Here is a 19,903-nt window from a genome sequence, read left to right as displayed (position 1 = left end):
ACGTATGCATTGTTTTCAACCCACGGTGTAGGGAGGACGAGTCAAGGTTGCCAGATCTCAGCAATGTGCGTCATAGGTCAGGCAGCCAGCCGGCTTCACACGTGCGTATATATTTAAGTACGTATGGGGTCCGCATGGAAGTCTTAGCCTCTATCAGGCTCCACAGGTTACTGGAAAGATAATAGAAATCGGAGAAATATAGACACAGAACATGCCGGAGGAGTTAGCTGTCCGAGGAGTATGGTTTATGACTCAGCCAACTCCGCTAGCTAGTATGTTATCTGGCTATATTTGTCCAATTTCTATAATTTTTTCAGCGGCCTGTGGAGCCTGGCAGAGGCCAAGACTTCAATACGGACCTCATACGGACTTGACTATATACGCACTTGCTCAGGCTATTCGTTGCCGCAAATAAGAGAGGCTCGTCTCCCATCGACATTCCGTAGAGGGGGAGACAAATCCTTGGTTTACGATTCCTACGAGATCTTTGGGATAGCAAAGAGTTTCTCTTGGACGAATTTGATTTTAAGCCTAGGCAATGTGATTTATTGTTACTCTGATATATTATTGTCATAATTAAACTACAGTTGCTTAGAGAACAACCGTGTTTTGAATATGTTGTAAAATGTTGGTTCTGAGATACAGCAGATTCATTGACAGGTCAATGTTGGCTACCTAAAACCGATAGAAATAAGACTAAGAGGGTATTGTCATTCACAAACTGAGCTTTCTCATCAAACTGATGAACATATTGATCACCTAACCAGTCGATCAATCTATCAGCAAACCAATCAATTAACCAATCAATCAATTAACCAACCAATCAATCCATCCATCGATAAAGTAAAATTTATTGTGCAACACATAAACAAGAGCATGAAGCAACACGTGAGCGTATTGGCCTTCACCCAACTCGACGCGAAGTGCTACTAAGGTTGTTTGCAGCATTTCACCCCTCTCCCAAATTGAATGGAAATTTGGCCAATATCAAGCCAATTTAATGTCCACAACGGCATTCTCTATATGTGACTTTGGAAACAGGTCTATTTCTAGTCTTGGGAAGAAGTTTTTGTGCTGCTTGACTAATATCCAAGAAGTTCTTGAAAGGCAACATCGTACTGTTTTCTAGCTTCCCGTTGTTGCAAACGTTTTTGGCAACGGTCTCAGGAAGCAAGCCAATAGGTATACTATTGTGTTCTATCTTTAAGTATTTCAAATATTCTACAGGAATTTTTTCCGCATGATATTTTCTTTCACATGGCACCATATTTTCTTTCCCATCCGTATCATTATATCTATATGATGTCATCGTCTCAGAAAATCTGTATAAGCCCATTTGTATAACACTTGGATCGAGCGTTATATTTTGTTCATATTTACAAAAGTTTCCCATCTTATGCACCTTGTGTCCTAGTGACTATGGGAAAACTATGGAAGCACTTTAAAGTCATTGTAGTTGCTTAGTTCCTATGTGGCGTCTACAGGTTACTCTGATCTTAGCTTGAGGCAAAAATGTCATCGACTAATTGCTGTATCAATTTCTGTTCCTCAGAGTCTTTCTTTTCCGTATTTTCCAGTTCTGTAATGACATTTCTGTTCTTGTCCTTGATTGGCGGGGAACATTCTGTGGGTGTCGCTTTTGGTTGGCTGTTGACTTTTCTGTTTTCGTCCCTGATTGGTCGCATAACGGTAGTGGGCGTGGTCGGCCGGCTTGTCTGTGTTTCCGCGTCTCTCAGTTTGGATATTCTGTTTTTCTTCAACGGACGATCTGCTCGGGGTGACGCAAAAGCAGTCTCTTCCTACAAAACAGTTGGTGAAAACAAAGAAAATCAATCAGAGAATGATATAACAAAGACCTCGTATATCTGTGAATTTTTTTTTCCATTGTCGCTTATTGCAATTGTCTCTATGGGGTTTCCTGCCAAAAACTTTGGACTCGGGTCAGACCAGTTTTCCCATCCTGCAAGTTTTCAGTTACACCATTTTCCACCTCACATCCTGCCACTTTGCGATATTGATAACTGCGAACACACATCAGGACAGTGAACACACCGACTGAAAACAATACCTTCGTTTTTACGGATGTCATAAAAAAGTTAAAAGATCGACATGATTAATTAGAATGCAAGAAAAGAGCTTTACAAATATATATGAACATGTCACATCGACTGTTTTCTGTGGCTCTTACCCTTGTAGTTTCTGTGACAGTTTTGGTAGGTCTGGGCCGCCCGTTTTTGCCGACCACTCTCCACTGGAAGACCGCAGAGTCCGCCCCGCCTGTTGATAACAGGTAGCTGTCGTCATACAGGAACCGGACACACGTCACGTGACTACTGTGTCCTGGGTAGATGTGACCAGCGCTCTATATGGAAAAAAGAAAGAAAAGATGTTTCTTATTTACTTTCTTTTTCCATCTCTTTCAATGATATTGACTTTTTCACTCTTTGGTATCGAAATTGAGGCATAAGCACAACTTGAAGACGATTCATATAGAGAGTACACATGTATACTGTGTACACGGCATAATAAAAAGTGTAGCATCATATAGTACCACACAAATTTCACTGGTGACGTCAGTACCTTATGTGTACAGCAGGGGAACTTGAACAGGTTGACCTTGCCGAAGTCGTCTGATGACGCAAGCAAGGTGCGGTCGCGTGAAGCTGCGCATGCGTTAACGTCAGTACCGTCTGCTCCCTCTGGCCACATCCCTGTCATGCGCACAAAGCGGGGATGATCAGTTAACCTTCTATTTATTTATTTCTGTTTTCTTTATACAGGGTGGACACACTCAGTACTTTGCGTACTGCTTTTCAGGTGTGCCCTGTACAAACAACATACACACAATAGCATAACAAAGAAATAAGATAAACTAAACGATAAACAAACCAAGGAAACAATATATAAATGAACATAAATCAAAATCGTAACTCATTGATCAAAATTCGTGCCGGGTCAGGAGGTCAGGGGTCAGCAGTGATTACCGTTTCTTAGCAGTTTCTTGAATGATAGTGCAGAACTGGCCACTTTAACCGTGGGCGGCAACTCGTTCCATGAAAACGCACCTCTGTACTCAAATTTCCTACGGCCAGATTCAAGTCTGACTTTTGGTAGTTGTAGTGATAAGTTAGAATTAAGCCTTGTTGCGTATGTGTGAGATGTTCTGTTAAATATTTGTAAGTACTCTGGTAACTGCCGATGGATTGACTTGAAGACGGTTTGCAGGAGGTGCATTTTCCGACGAGATGCCAAAGAATTCCAACCTAATGCAGACAGATGGTCATTATCTACATGTGATCTATGTGACAGGCCGAGAACAAGCCGTGCTGCACGGTTTTGGAGTTTCTGGAGATTGTCAGAGAGAGATTTTCCGCAGTTGCCCCATACAATATCACAATACTCAATCTTAGGAAGAATCATACAGTTAAACAACATGGAAAGTGTCTTAGGTGGTAAAATGGGTACTAAACGTCTTAACACTCCCAACCTAGAGGACACCGTACTGCATAGTTTGTTAATGTGTATACTCCATGTAAGACAGGAATCAAACCAAACACCTAGATATTTAAAACATGCAACAACTTCCAAATAAGTACCAGAAAGGGTAAGATTTAGTTCTTCTGTTTCTAGACGCAGCCTTCTTATAGTGCCAAAAAGCATAGACTTGCATTTACGGACATTGAGAGTTAGCCTGTTTGCATCCAACCACTTCTCAATATTGCAGAGATCAGCATTCAACGCTCTGTTTATATCAGCGACAGACTTTGATGCGTAAAACAGTGCTGTGTCATCAGCATAGAGTACTATTTGACCATGGCTTATGTAGTTTGGCATATCATTTATGTACAATATAAACAATAGCGGTCCGAGAACAGACCCTTGTGGTACGCCTTCAGCTATACCAAGACAATCACTTATGGTGCCGTCTACAACTGTTATCTGACACCTATTTGACAGGTATGACTCAAACCACAGCAATGCGTTGTCTTGTATGCCATTTATCCGTAGTTTGTCAAGAAGAATTTCATGAGACACCGTGTCAAAGGCCTTTTTCAGGTCCAAAAAGACAGCACCTGTCAAAAGCCCCTTGTCCATGTTATCTAGGATCGTGTCTGTCACATTGATTAATGTTGTTGTTGTTGAGTGTTTTGGTCTGAAACCTGACTGTGAAGGATTCAGAATCTTATGCTCGGTAAGGAAGTTGTAGACTTGTGTATGTATTGCTTTCTCCAATATTTTCATAAAAGATGGAATTACTGATATAGGTCTGTAGTTACTGCAGTCAGTTTTGTCCCCATCTTTGTATAGCGGTGTGACCTTGGCTTTCTTCCAGCCAGTGGGTACTGTTCCTGTGGAGAGTGACAGGTTGTATATGTACGTCAGTGGTGCTGCAATTGCTGGAGCAGCATGGCGGATCAGCCTGCTACTTACTCCATCCACCCCTGTGCTCTTGCCAAGAGGGATGTTCAGCAATTGTTGGTGTGTGAACTCTGTTGGTATGTCGGCAAAACTAAACATAGACTTAGGAGGCCCTATAGTTGCCATATAAACACTAGAGAAGGCTGCGGCTAGTTTGGCTCCAATGGAAGTGAAATATGAATTGAATTCATTCGCAATGTTGTTTTCACTTTGTTTAGGAACTTTATCAGCGTGTTTAGTTTGACCTGGCAAGAGTGTTCTTAAGGTTGACCAAAGGCCTTTACTATCGTTTTGCTTAGACTCAATTTCACTTCGGTAGTACGTTTTCTTCAGGTATTGTGCCATATTGTTACATTTGTTGCGCAATCGTTTTGCTGTCTCCCAAGTCCCTGGTTGTTTTGTCTTTTTAGCTCGGTGAAAGTAGTAATCTCGGTCACGGGCCATCGACAGATATTCCTGCGTCATCCAGGGTGGCTCGTGTCCTCGAATACGTACGGTCACCCACGGAGCATGTTTATCACAAATGTTGTGCAGTATAGAATGAAAACAGTCCAGTGCGCCGTTAACATCAGCGTGTTCCTCCACCTTGCTCCAGGGCGCATTAAACAGTTCCTCTTGGAAAGACGATTCATCGAAGTTTCTGTACGAACGGACTGTGGCTGTTCTGGGAGTACCTCTTGGTTGTCTGACCTTCCTTGTGACGTAGATAAACGAGTGGTCACTGAGTCCGGTCGAGCACACGCCATAGTCCGTAACCTTCAAACTCCAAGGTTGACCTTGTGAGCCTAGCTTAGCTTTTCTCTAATGATGACTAATCAACCGAAAAATACAATATACAAAATACAAGTTGATGTTATGGTATGTCAAATCATAACATCTACAATGTGTGACAGCGTATGATAAGTCGTCAACTTACCGAACACGTTGTAACCGAACACGCATGTGTATGTGTGCCAGTTGACGTCAGTCATGGCGGACACGTGACCGACGTGACGTAATGTGATGACGTCCCAGTACAGCAGCTCGTAGTCCCCGGAAGTGCTCTGGAGAAATCTACTGTCTGACGACCAATCAAGGTGGGTGACGAAACTGGAGTGTCCTTCCAGGCGACCTATTTTCTGCAGAATTTGAAAAAAATTTGATAGCTGTAAGGGTGACTTTTTAAATTCAAGGGGTACCTGTTGGAAGGATTCTATCGTTGGAAAACGGTGAGGCGTGGGATTGGGGTTGGGGTTGAGGATAGGTTTAGGGTTAGGTTAGGGCTGGGGTGAGCAAAATCCGCTCAGACGTCTTCTTCAAAGTCACCACGCCCCACAAATGTAACGCACTTCTCTTTCCTTATGTATAAAAGGAAACTTTGTGTTGGAGCAAATATTTGGGAGTTAAAAAATACTATACCTTGTAGTCTCTACCATCGTCGTATACGGCGTAGATATAGATAAAGTTGTCGTGAGACCCGACGGCCAAGAGTCTTCCGTTGGGGGAGTACACGAGACAATCCAGTTGTTCGACCCCGTCTCTACGCTCGTAGATGACGTCAGAGGTCATTGCGTCCAGCACACACCACCTGTAAGTGTAACGTTAGACGATACGTCATTGGTCAATGTTTTTTGTTGTTTTTTTTTTTTCTTACCAAGCTCGTCCCAATGGTCTTATGCGACATTGTGACGTGGGCGTTTTGGACGAAAACTGTCGCAGTGACAGCATTTATTCGAAAACTTTGTCACTGTTGGATGAAATCTGTTACTGTTCTCTTGAGTTGTTCTGCGCACGGATATGTCCTACTTACGTTTACCAGAAATTGCAAACCATTTCGGCAACCTCCTTACATGAACGTGAGAAGTAGTCAAATCTACTAGGAAAGTGCAGAATACAGTGCGGAGTCCAAGACAGAAACCTTACCTTCCAGAAGTAGTTCCAACTGCAATGATTCTTCCAGTTGGGTAGATGTCAGCAGACTGTGCTGCGTACTATGAAAACAGGACAAAAGCACATCATCACAAAAAATTTAAAGTTTTAAAACATTACTGATATTGACTTCACCATAGCTATGCGCTTTACCAAGAAGGTGTGTTTTCAGTGCCATTTGTGAGTCTTTGTTTGTGGACAACATAGCTTGAGAAGTTGAAAATGAATCTTTATGATATTTGACAGTTGGGTAGCTACCGCAAAAAACGAAGGTCAAGATTGACAATGGGCCTTCTAGCGACTTTCTGTGGTACCACAGCGGAAATGTAGGGTTTGATATCTCGTGTACTGGACATTCTATGGTCGTGAGTTTTGGGCGATAGATAGAATTTGAAGCAGGTTGTAGTGCAGCTTTGGGCTTGAAGTTGTTTTTTAAACTGTGGGCCGATTTTGTTTGAGACTTTGAAGGAAGAAAAATAACTCAAATACTAGTAAACGGCTGGCAGATCGTCATGATTTTTGGTATGTTCTATAATTGTGATGCGTTACCATATGTTAAACTATTTAAACAAATTTGTCGTCTATCATAATATCTATATACGTGTTTACCTTGATGGATTTCCGCCACATGGGTTCTCTCTTCATGGCGTTCCACAGAACCACCTGTTTGGAGTAGTCACACGTCACAAACATGGGCGCGAACGGGTGGGCGGCAAGGCCCCATAGCTCCTCCATATGCCCCTGGAAAACAAAAATAAAAACACTGAAAATTAACAACTGCAGTTCCCTTTCAACGTTGATTTAGGCAATCAACCAAATTCTTTAATTCTTCAAGTACCCTATTACACCACTTATGTCTTACACCCTATGATCTTGCGACCCTGTAATATTATCATAATTGCAAACAAAAAGGCAAACAAGAAACACCCCCAACTTGCACAGAATGCCCCCTTCTCAGGAAGATAAAAACCATCATGATGATTTTACGGTCATGGCGTATTGCAACAGAACTTGAGGCCCCATTTGTGCTGCAATTATATCTCCAATATTCTAAATTGATTGACGTACCTCCAGGACGGACTTGAACTCCCTCCCGATCTCCCCTCGGCAGATCCCGTTCCCGAGCGTCCCGACGAATACCACGTTCTCGGCCGCGTGCTTCCCTTGATCCCACGCGCATATGGACCGCACACCTCCCAATCCCGCGGGAATCTGTGATTTTTCAAGACCACTGTCACAATGATTGCTCTCAATTTTGTGCAAGTTTTATAAATCTCGAATACTGATGTGATTGTTCAACTAGGGAATGTAAAAAATTTTCCCAGCCTTCCTCAAAATTCATAGGCCCTCACATATTCAAAACGGACCGATCGGACATATGGCGGGAACGGAAAGTGTTACATGAAAGACAACAAAACATCACAAAACGTACAGAACAGGGCGCCATGATCATAACTGTTGTGCATGTATATTTCTTGATATGCACCTGTAATTTGTTGTTATGTCACCTGTATATAACGTTATCTAATGTTGTTGAGGTTTTTATCAAAGATGCGTAAACAAATACGACGTTAGGTTTCATTAATGGACCGTACCTGGCTGACTTTGAGCGGTGCCTGCAGCGCGCCGTCCCACAACACCACCTTCTTGTCGCTCCCGCCAGACACCATCACCAGGCCTCCCCTCAGGGTGTGCAGCGCCAAAACCCCGCCCTTGTGAGCGCCGATTATAGAGTGACTGATACGGTTGGTATCTAAAAGGTAAGTTCCCAAAATTTCTTTGATTAAACTTAAAGTGGCATTTAAGAACATGCGTTAGTTCTCCTTCTAAATAAGAGGTACATAATCAAATTTTGAGGAAATGCCATGCTGCTCAAGCCACAAAACAAAGGACACCGTGGTCGAAAACATAATACATGTGATACTATATAATTAGGATCGCGCCTGAGGCGTCGCCAAAATTTCCTGTAAGTTACCTTTCTTCCATACAAGGATGTTGCCTTTCGAGTCGCCTGTGATGACGTCACCAGTGTGTGTAAAAGCGATACAATGTACGAACTTGGCCTTGAGATCCTGTGAGACAAAACCGTAGTTTGTTAGATGACAACGAAATAAAAGAAAAGAAACAGATAAACATGGTCGATAAAGGCACAAAAAGCTACTTGGAATTCTCTTTAATATGGGTTTTCGCAGATATCAAAGACGAGGTCATTTGTTCACAAACTTGTCTTTTGACTATTTGTGGACTTAGTAACTAGTATCTGTCGTTGACAAAAAGGATCTTTGCCGATTGAGACAATGTCTTATTATTTTGCAATTATAACAAATTAAACACAAAATTAACATAACAGAAATAGCATCATACGTACGTCGAAGATGCCGTTCTTCTTGGTTAAGACGCCATCTTTCCTCAGGTGCCAGAAAGCCAGGTGGAATTTCCCAGCTGTAACCAGCTGTCTGCTGTCCACCGGGTTGAACGCAGCCAAATGTAAAGGCTCCGTTGTTGCCTGGTATTAAAAAAAAAGACAACGTTTTCCCTCTATGTATGGAGTTTTTCTTATGTTCTTTGTGTGTTTGTGGTTATTTGTGGTTACTTGTCGTTTATCAGACATGATAGACATTCCACGTCACGGTGTCAACTGAAAAGTCTACTGACTGACGGGGAGGTATTTTTTGCTATGTCTGTATTTTCTATATCCTTGTCATGCTCACCATAGATAGGCGGGAAGTGGTCACTGTACACCTGACACATGTGATGTCAATCACAACTGTCTTTGCATACTAAATGAACTATAACAACAAGACATACGAAAAACCCTAAATATGTCATAAAGGTATGAGTATATACAACCCGCAAGCAATGGACATCGCACAGACCTTTCTCATCTTATTTACTGAGGGAATTTTTTTGTCAAGACGCGTCCCATGGAAGTTTTATCGATTATTTTCCTTCGGCCATTGGTGACATACTTATAAGCCTATTCGCAATTACCGGCGCGAAATGCATGACGGGTAAAATCCGCCATTTTGGGAGATAACTTGCCAACCCAGTGTTGCGTCACGCGTGTGTAGTGTCAGCGTTTGTTTAAGGAGATGGCGCTCCGCGCCGCGCCGTGCGGCGCCGCAGGTGTTCCCACCTGACAGGTACGAACGTACACCTGTTCTAAAGAAGATTCTAGAACTGTCAGTTAAGAATAAAGATAATTTTAAGTTTTTGAAGTCTGGTGTAAGACGTGTGTTTGTGTTTTACCTACCTACCTACCTAGTCCCTTGACCTTGTGTTTTACTGACAGTATATGAAGTAAGTGGAGTTTTTTTTCTTCATTTTCGTTCCGGCCGTAATGGATGAGGAGGCGGAAGTTTATACACATGAAGAGCTAAGACACAGGACGGTTCTTCATAGTTATACTGCTAATTTGCTAATGCAGTTCTAAAATTGATTGGTTCATGGCAGTTACAAGCTCTGATTGGTTCCTGACAGTAGAAAAAGAAATGAAAAGAAGACACCAGCAAGAGCAATTTTATCCATATCGGGAAAACATAATTATTGTGAGCTCCTACAGCTAGTTTGTTAGTTTGTCTGTTCGATAAATCATTTCCCATTACACAAGCCACTTCATGAACAAAGGCAAAAGTAAGATCCCGTTGATTTTATTCCAAAAAATATGTTCCTACATCACCACCAGTATGGCAGCATAAATGTAAAGAACTCACAACTTAATGTATGAAAAATGTTTGAGAATACATTTGAGGACATGTTACAGAAAGGATCCACTTTTATCTATTACATCTTCATTACATTGTCATTATTATCATCGGTCACAGTTTCCTGCTATCACAACATAATCAGTAAAGGATCATTAAAAAAGTCACTGGCACTCAGCTGCCAGCAATTCAATACAGTTTATCTCTGCCAACTTGAATGGCTTGTATGCCAACTGTTTATTTGACCAAGTCTGGCTGCAGGTTCCGAACCAATGCAGCACAGACCTTGATAATGTCATCTAATGCTGACATGAGTGTTATGGGAAATGTACCCTCCAGGATTTTGAAGTCCTTCAGTCGATTGTTAGCACGCTCTACGCGGATCCTCAAGTTTGCAACAGTTTTTGTTTTCTTTACTTTGTCTCTTGTCATGTGTCGCCTCCCCTATGCTGCTGGTGGTATTTCTAGTGTTGCATTCAGCAGCATCAGGTCCTCCTGGTTTGGAAATCCCCTATCTGCCATTATTTTTATAACGTCATTTGGATCAACCAAATCTAAAAAGCCACAGTCCCAGGTAATGAACACATCAGAGGCTCTTCCGCCATAGGTCTTTGAAAGAAAGGAGATGTGCCCATTTGGTGTGATCCCTACAAACGGCTTTAAAGTATTGTGTATTTATAGTCATACCATGTGGAGGCTTGTAAGTCTAAAGATCTAGGTCTCTCAATAAATATTTCTGTACAATCAATTATGCATCTTATTCTACTACATTGTTTCTTGAACTGTGGTGGCAAGGTCTTGGAAATTGCAGCTCTACTTGGCCATACTATCAGTGGTTGTAGTGTCACAGACAGGAAGCGAACCCAAGTGTTGGCAATCTGTGAGCAAGAACAGTTTTGTCCGACCATGGGTCTTTCTTGTCAGTGGGAAATGCATAGCTGGAAAGGTTGGGGACAGTTGCATCATCAAAATCCTTTTTTTGTTCCATGTTTTTATTTGGACATGTCCCTGACTTCCTTTTTTTAAAGTTGATACAAGAAGGTTGAAACCGCCTTGGTTGATATGTTCCATTACCGCAGCCGACCACTGCACACAGCCTCATGTTGAACTCCGGCACCTTAAAAAAAAGGAAGAAACATTAAAGCAAATATCAACACTTAAACAAAAAATACAGCTTTAAAGCGTAATACACTTCAATGCACATTCTACATGCACCCCTCCCCACCGTCACGTTTGCATAACTTGCAGCGACCTTGCTTGCACATTTATTAGCATAATTTTTCAACCTAAAGCACCAGTTTAATACTAATACGGACATCCAAGCCATTTACTGCGATTATTAGTGTACTCGCTGTTGGTTCTTAACATTTTTTTATCTTTCTAATCGAAGTGTTGGTCACAGTACGAAAGCTCCTCAGTCAGTGCAAGCGGGGTCATGTCCAGACACGAGAGATCACGAGACAGTGACCATATCGGCTTTCATTATTGTGAAGACACAAGGTCGTGCATTTTAGCTAACATTTTTACGGTTTATAACATACGTAGGTTAAAATTTCCTAATTATGTCACACTGGTAACCTTTACAGACAAAAACCTGGCTGTAGTGAGAATGGACAAAAATTCTAGAAGTAAGCGGCAAAGATAGATGGCATCGTGCATGGGGGAGGGATGCATGCGTTATCACTAACTGTGGGAACACTTGCTTGGATACCGTCAAAAAACGTACCGTAAATTCCTCTGAAGCGAAACTGAACACGGTGTTTCAGGTACACAAGGTTTAGGACATCGTTGGAACATCAGATCCAGGCGGGTAGCTGCCGTTAACGCCGTGTAGAGGCTAAAAATCTCGACACTTGAACATTGAACCTGGACACACGCTGCCCTGTCGAACGCGACTTGTTTATCTCACTTTTTTCGTTGCTAAGGAAATTCCGCGCATGCGTACTGGTAAATGCAAATAGGCTTATTGACATTTGGGATAACAGATAAAAGACAAAAGGGTCGCTGATCTAAATGTCACATAGCCTTAGGGTAGAGATCGTATCTCGGCAACATTTACAACCAGTAGTTATCTTAACAAGTTACGGGGAAAATTAGAGCATCAAAGAAAACTATGCTTGTATTTTTGGCAATGCCTCAGGCACGTAGCTATTAGTATTTTCAGACTAGAACGCAAATTCAGTAAGCACCAGCAAAGATCTACGTAACAGAATAGACAGACTTGCCTCAAAATTCTATCACAGTCACAAAACGATGACAAGACGTTTTTCGTGAGATGAACGTGAGATGAACGATAGAAAACATACATTACAGATCCACCACCGTCAAAATGTAGACCGAACCTGATGACTGTCTATCACAACTGGTTGATAAACCAATGATTGCATAGGAATTATCGGTATGACCAATGAGAGAGCGGTGTCTGTCCGTCAAATATTCGCACATTGTTTTCATTTTGGAATTGGTCCATAGAGTCATAAAGTTCTTCATGAATGATATTACTGTAGGCCTCTGATATGTACCTTTGCCTCTCCCAACATCGTGTTGCTTTTCCAGTCCCACATCCTCAACATGTGCCCACTGCCAGATTCATCCACTACCGCTACCTTTGTACCTCCGTCCTGAAAAGAAGTCATAGTTTCTAACTGCCCATATCAATTTATTATATGCAACAAGCTAACAAAGAAATAAACTACCAATATACATCTGGACTTAGTAGATGAAATAGCAGTTGCTATCAAAGTTACCGCATGTAGAAATAGACAAAAGGCAGTTATATATTCTATTTAAGAAGAAGACAATGTCTTACAGCGACGGAAAACGAAACCGCGCAGACTCCTAATCTCAGCTTGCCGGCGCCGATGACTTGTAAGGTGTGAAGCGTTCTGGAGTCCCAGATGCGAATGTGAGGCTAGGTAAAAAAAAACGCAACGAAGCAACGATCAGATTTTGTAAGTCTTGATTCCCTGATTTGTCAATGGTCTCAAATTAAAAAAGTGTCAATAGTACTAGATATACCACTACTATTAGTTAAAGAATAAGGGCTAGAAAATGAACCAAATTTTACGTACCTTGTACCAGTTACTTTCGTCGGCGTTTTTGTAATATGGGTCGAATCTCTCGTAGCAAGGAAGCTGGAAAAACATCATACAAAATTGAGCACCGCCAGAAACAAAAGTAACGACCTTAAATAACAAAGTTTTTAATTCACAACCGCATATTCATAAGAACCGACGTTTCATGATCGATGACGGCCTGTCACCTTCCTCGGGGCTAAGATGACCGGTTCTACTCCACCGTGACTGCAACTAGGTGTCGCTGCTGCAATGTTACAATTGCGGTTCCAAACGTATTGTCACAATTATATAGGTTTAAAGATATTACTCACAAACCTCACCACCGACGAAACTTATGCGAGTCATAAAAATGCAACAGCTGACGCGCAAAAAAAAGTTGAAAGATTTTTGCCATTTTGATAAATGAAAGAAACTGGTTTACCTCCTCGCTTCTATCATGACCTCCAACTTGCCCACTGGCTACCAAAACTCTGTCTGGATGGACGGAAATGCTGCGGAAAAATGTATTATTAAATCAGAACATTTTCATTTTGTAAACAAGACTAGTTATGTAAAAGACGTTCCCATGGCGAAGGATGGTTGTGATTAATTTTGAATGTGATATGTTACGAAACTTTTAAACTTCAAGTATATACATCTTACCATAGCATCATTAAGATAGTTGATTGTGATGGTATTCATAGACTTTCTTAATTGGATATCGTCATTTTGGTATGTATGGCGGGGCCTATCTCCATTTCAAAGCCCCTCGGCCACACAACTTTGAAATGGTGTCAAACACACTTACCATTTGATGTCGTCATTATGACCCAGGTAGTGTCTCTGTGTGTGTCTCTTCGGATCGTAGATGACGACAATAGCCGCGATAAAGTACACCACCTCTCCTGAGGCCAGCTGGTACAGGTTCGCACGGCAGTCTCGCCCTCGGTACCCGTAACTGTGGGGCTGTCAAGGGGTTTTCCATGGGACAGGAACAGAATAAGGTACTGAATAAGCTGTACTATGTATCCAGTTATGCACAGAAATACTACACACTCTGCCATGGCTAGCTACATCTCGTAATGTTTTGGTGTTTTATTTGTCTGGGTCGCTCGTTGCTTTACGTACTTGTGTCATCATTTTTCCATTATTCTTTCAAATTTCCTATTAGCTATCTTTACCTTGAATCTTTACCTTGAACCACCAGTCGATACCCTTGCGGGTAATAAGGCTGTCCTAGTTGTGGCGGTGGTAGCATCAATATGAGAAATGGTAATCATGTCTGTCAGTATTCATAGTACACATTCATAGTACAGTATCATTGAAAAATTTGGTCCGTCCATGAATATTTTTCTTTGGTCTCTAACCCTGAGGTGTGTTTCTTTGATGTGTAGACGTGTCATTTACCGCCTAGACAGCTATAAATCAACATTGTTCGTGTCTGAAGTTTGAGACATAGTGTCCTTAAAAGTGAGTATTGGGGGCACATAGTCATCAATTATACAATTATCTATACACTGTGTTGTATACTATATATTCATCATTGGTGCAAAGGATACACCCACTCCAGTTGTAGCTGCTCTCTGGGCGGCTTGGACTCCCTGGACAGGTCCACTTGTCCCGCTTCTTGGGGGGCGATCATGGCGATGGGCCTGCCCTTTAGATACATGCGCACCATGCCAGGTCCCACTGGAAAACGGATTTAAGATTTGTTAAGGTGTTGATAGATTTTCTATAGAACTATAGGACCGCCCTATATCAAACCCGACTCTTTCCTTTTTTTACCTCCGTGTGTGATGCTTCTGTTTTAGACTTGAATGTCTGTCTATCTGTCTGTCAGTGTGCACGTGTCCGTCTACTGTAAATTTCCCGGTTTTCATAAGATAGGCACGTCGGGGACACTGACAGGAAGTTAGGTCAAAGGTCTCAGAATGGTTCAGAATAGGTCATCGAAGATTATATCCTTTCCGGTCTTTCAATATCTGTTGTCTATATGAGATCCGGTGGGAAAATGCAATATATATAATCAGCGAGATATTCACAACAATGAATAAAACAAAAATTCACAAACACTAAACATATATCACGAAGGTATGGCATCTTTGATTTCTTGTTGTGATTTCTACAGTGCCATAGAATAGATACCGATACCATTAACCCGGTAAGACAGTGGAAACGAATAAAGTGGCATGAGAGTTCACTATCGCGCGTGACACAGACATGTGTTTTGTAACATGTCTTGTATCATTTGTTACGAACTGGACAATTCATCTTCCGACATAATGGGGTCAACATGTGAATTAACCTGTCATTTTTCGTTCAGTCATGTATATACAAATATCGTTTAAAAATATTTTTATGTACTCAACTCTAAGCTCTCTTTTGATGTTAACAATAGGGAGATGGAAATCATCTTAGCGGCTTTGTTGTTTTGTAAAACTAGGGTAAAACCATGGGTTGGGTTATACCACACGTATACACGTTGTTCCGGGTTGCTTGGAGCCTGGTCATTTTGTTCATTAGCGTGATTATCCATTTAGCCGATGATCAAAGGAGGGAAGAAAGGCACTTGTTTTACGTCCGGTCGGTTTCCTTGACGTCACCGTGACGACATTCTTCCGAAAAAGGTTAATTGTGATATCTTTTGATTGTTACTTTTACTGTAAGCATAAAAATACGTTTTATAAAGATGGGTGCATTTTAGGCGCATATTCCTTGACATACAGTTTTAGTTTTCTTCAAATGCAATTAGAAGATTTTTTCAACTAGAAAATATGGTTGAACATTGAACGTTATTTTCGTTTCGGCAAACAGCCCGACCAGGTCCCGTTTTGGAAATGGGACCTTAGCATAACTGGGAGACCCTGGTTCAATCCTGGGTAGGGCATCTCGGTTGGGGCTGACCCTGTCTCTAGGTAGGGACATGAAGTGGGGGTCCCGTGTTCGAGGACTCCCACTGTGAGACTGCTACCAGTTGAGCTACAGTGTCCCTCTGGCTGCTGGCGCATAGGGAATACCACTGTGACATTAAATAGTGATGAAGCCATTAAAACTATGAATAAGTCATATGTAAACAAAGGGCGAACGGCAGGTAAAGGTGAACAAAGGGGTAGTTGTCCTACTCCTGAGACGTGTACGGAGAAATATATTGATATCAAAAATTGCATAAAAATAGGCAACTTGATGTGTGAACTCGTTCAAATGTTGAATCAAGATAGCGAAGAAAATTTTCTTCTGATTATTTTGTATCAGTTTCTCATTACATTGTTGTTGACAAGTTTGTAAAAACGAAATTATGTTTCGACAAAAGGTCTGATTCGTATAAAATTTCAAGTGAACGAAGGTCGCCAGCTATAAACACCTTTGTACCCAGATATCACATTGTACAGTAGTCTGGGAATTTCGCGTTAATGTGTTGAGATATAAGTGGCAAGGTTGAAGGTTTGTTTGATGGCTCATTTTTCAGAGACGCATTTTAAAATACCGAGATATTGAACCAAGATAGTGAATTCCCTTCGTCGCATGGCAAGGAATGAAATTCCAATTTGAAATCTAGAGAATAAAAAAGGATATTTCCATAATAGTCTTCGTTTAATGATCACTTTCAATCTGATTTTGAAAGAAGTGGTCAGATTCTACAGTCTGTTTTGTTTCGATAAAACCGTGTTGCCTAAAATAGTTTTGCTGTGCTTAGTACTCACTAAGCTTATAACCTCCTTGCACATTGTGTGTAGATTATATCTTAACAATGGTTGTAGCAATGGGCGTCGGGCTGGCGTCATCTCTAGCTCTCCGGAAAATCTTTTGTTATTTCATTCTCACGGCCTTGAAATATGATATGCTGTACCAAGAACAGGTCGCACGTCCTTGTAGTTAACGACATAAATGTCTTCTCCTCGGTTGGATTTTAGACCATAGCCTTGGTCGCTAGAGCGTAAGCATGAGCGATTATTCTTAGGGTTACCTCGCGTGTTCTTTTTTTGTTGTTGTATATGGGACAAAACATTCACAGTTCGTCCAAGAATTTTGAAAAGATACTTCTAACAATTTTGGATTTTTGATGATGCTGGTTTGGTATTTCGACTGAACCTCTTTCGGGTATGACATCCGTTTTACACCGATGTAAAGGTATGCGTCACGGGTATATTATTCGTCTGGTTTATAGGCGTTGTAAATAGTCTATAAGAACGGGGAACGAAGAATCGCTGTGCCTGTGTTAGAATTATACTTCCCATTTCATATGATAGTGGTGTTGTTGTGTAAATTATGGTGTTATTGTGCCACCTGGACGACAACAACGAAACCCGAACACAGGTAGCAACCGCCCGTGCTACGACTCGACATGCCATTAGTAGTCTGGTAACAACCCGAAGTTTGTTCAGCTTTGTCTTGCGGTAGACACACGGCAAATATTGACGGTCTTATAACAAGTGCAGTATAGCTGCTGTCAAGTTCACGTAGTTAAGTGTTTGTCAAATCTGTATGTTGTATTCGTGTTATGTCAGTTCTATGTATTTAGATGTATAAAAAGACACACGTACACTTTGTGAAATACGTACACTTTCTATACATGATACATCTATGTTACGAAGGTAAGATCTAGAAGAAACATCAGCACTTACTCCCTGGGCCCTTCCATGGGCGGTCCGGGCTCTTAGATCGTCCCGTAGAAGAGCCCGACTCGGAGGACGACCCCGTGTGTCCGTAGTCGGGTGGAGCGGATCGTGAGCCGTCTCTGGCCGGCGACCTGGTGCGACTGGCCCCGAGACGTTTCGACGGGGAGGTGGATCTCCGCCGCCGACCCCGTCTCTGTTCCATGGGCGTCCTTTACCGTAGATCCCTCACGTCTGTAGTATGTTTTCTTGATGTTACAACGCTAAGCAAATAAACGGCGGTAGCGCTACCTTGTCATGTATCAGATCCACTCCCACTGACTCCCATAGACACGGAAAGAAATAGTTTCGTATTGTTGATAGAATCTATCCCTGTATCACATAGCAACGGCTATCCGCGCTCAGGTGGGCCCGAATAACATTGTCACTAACCTTCAATAAAATCCAGCCCTGCAGCGATGTTTACGTAGCACAATGCCTTACTTGAAGTGAACCTGTGTTCCTGGGATCATCCAACAAGTGCGTGACACCAATAACAGGTGTTTCCGTGCGGGAAGAGGGCGACAAAACAACGTCGTATCCGGCGCGATTTTCTAACTCGTTTCATCGCCCGGCAAGTTGAGAATCAATCCAATTCTTCTTTAACAAGAACTTAAGGAATGCAATAAAGGTAACAAGAGTAGATTGTCTGCATTTTTTATAAGTGGTGGCCAGTGTTTGTTGTTTTTGTTGTCGTTTTGTCGCCTTCCTTAGCCCACAATGACGATTCGAGCATAACGCCGTTACCATGACAACAAACCCCGAGGCTATCCTCTCCTCGTCATAGGAGAATCGAACAGGGATGATTACGCGTGGCAACACACGTGTTCGCGTATTCATAAACAACAGTGGTTTGAAACAAGTTATACAAGCGGCCTGCAGGCCGATTTGAGCCTTAATGAATATGCAAGTTCAAACAAACAAGCAGAGAGACACCAGTCCGACTAGATTCTGTGTGCTAGAAAAAATACACTGTCTCAGCAACAAAACACTAAGTTTGTAAAGTTTATCACTCGTTTCTCCATTTTTGCAGTTTACCACTTGAATGGTCATGATATTTATAGCTGAAAATCAGCTTGTTTGCCATCTCGCACAGTGCCACCGCAAGTCATTCTGCGGGCGGCCACAAGACCTTCCGGCAGATTCCCTACCCGACATTACAACCTTACCGTTGTAAAATCTGGCCGCGATATGTTGGAACTCGCAAATATGTCCCCTCCCCCAACAATTGCGCAAACGCCCACAAAATGACCGCGAAGGAGGCTAGTAATAAAGAAGCTTTCCAGTGAGGTATAATGCAGAAGAATTGAGAAAGTTTTCATGAAGATGTGATCGACCGAAATCAAGTTTCTGACCTTTTCTGGGGGGAGGAGTTTAGTACTAATTTGGTTAGAAGTATATGATGATTTGCCAACTTAATTTAGCCAGGCATTTGGTTAATGGTGAATGGTTAGTTATGCTCAATCTTGATTGGATGAGAAGTTAATTAAATTAGGGCTATTTTGCACACCTGTGTAGAAATCACACGTGTCAACCTCGTGCGGCGTATACTGTTGTGTGGAATTTTTTTTTGACAAATTTTGGAGTAAATTGTCGACTTTTACCGTTTTGGGTGACTAAAATCTCTCGTAACGTGTGAAACGATTCTCCGGGATGTTTCTGCGGTGGATTTGCGCCAACCTTTGGATTTTTGAGGGAGAAACTTCACATTTCCTGACCTTGTGAATTTGGAGAAGAAACGAAAATGGCGACTGTCATGTCGGACGAATTGTGGTGTTGGGAAGACTCGTTCTTTAAGGTAAGGCAATCAACCATCTCTTGGAGTGTATTTCCAACAAACTTGTAAGTACAAGTTGTGGATATTCTGAATAATATCGTGTGTTTCTACGGACTTGCCTCTTAGTTTTAAGCCCTTTATCATTTATACAATGTTTTCTTGAATGTCATCTCTTTGAGCAAGGACATTACATAGCGTTCTTGTATTGAGTTGTTCTTGGAAAGCACTGAATGTATCTATTTCCGCCGTGTTGAGTGTCTTCGGCGCTTGAGGAAAATATGCGCTAATTTCGGTACAGAAAAATTGTGAGTAAAATGTTGTTTTGTTTGAAATCTCCGCCAACGAAAGCCTGATTGGGCGACCACCTGTTGGAATGTGCGGCACCTG

At 41.8% G+C, this 19,903-nt stretch overlaps 1 protein-coding gene and 1 long non-coding RNA gene across 2 annotated transcripts; both read right to left on the bottom strand.

Annotated features, from left to right (window-relative positions):
- Window positions 1-971: 971 nt before the first annotated feature.
- LOC118405342 (echinoderm microtubule-associated protein-like 2) lies at window positions 972-18,304 on the bottom strand. The gene is made up of 18 exons (XM_035804788.1): window positions 17,710-18,304; window positions 14,647-14,776; window positions 13,896-14,045; window positions 13,530-13,599; window positions 13,103-13,165; window positions 12,841-12,942; window positions 12,554-12,652; window positions 8,696-8,833; window positions 8,303-8,399; window positions 7,923-8,080; window positions 7,396-7,539; window positions 6,937-7,068; window positions 6,322-6,389; window positions 5,818-5,986; window positions 5,336-5,537; window positions 2,581-2,711; window positions 2,189-2,362; window positions 972-1,799 (listed from the first exon to the last, which is right to left on the bottom strand). The coding sequence occupies exons 1-18, from the start codon at window positions 17,903-17,905 to the stop codon at window positions 1,497-1,499; spliced, it is 2,526 nt and encodes an 841-aa protein (XP_035660681.1). The 5' UTR covers window positions 17,906-18,304; the 3' UTR covers window positions 972-1,496.
- LOC118405351 lies at window positions 11,006-11,996 on the bottom strand. Its single transcript, XR_004829890.1, has 2 exons — window positions 11,758-11,996; window positions 11,006-11,148 (listed from the first exon to the last, which is right to left on the bottom strand). It is a non-coding gene; the product is annotated as an uncharacterized LOC118405351 (long non-coding RNA).
- Window positions 18,305-19,903: the final 1,599 nt, after the last annotated feature.

The sequence above is a fragment of the Branchiostoma floridae genome, chromosome 18 (genome assembly GCF_000003815.2).
Source record: "Branchiostoma floridae strain S238N-H82 chromosome 18, Bfl_VNyyK, whole genome shotgun sequence".
Classification (NCBI taxonomy): domain Eukaryota; kingdom Metazoa; phylum Chordata; class Leptocardii; order Amphioxiformes; family Branchiostomatidae; genus Branchiostoma; species Branchiostoma floridae.
This window is presented reverse-complemented; position numbering and strand designations above follow the sequence as displayed.

Bases quoted from the DNA above. Each gene is read 5' to 3' on its own strand.
- LOC118405342 (XM_035804788.1), bottom strand. From the start codon at position 17,905: ATGGAACAGAGACGGGGTCGGCGGCGGAGATCCACCTCCCCGTCGAAA. The intron at 12,653-12,840 runs GTAAGACATTGT...ACTTCTTTTCAG, and splicing joins CGGTTTCGTTTTCCGTCGCT to GACGGAGGTACAAAGGTAGC. The intron at 1,800-2,188 runs GTAAGAGCCACA...ACTGTTTTGTAG, and splicing joins CTGTCACAGAAACTACAAGG to GAAGAGACTGCTTTTGCGTC.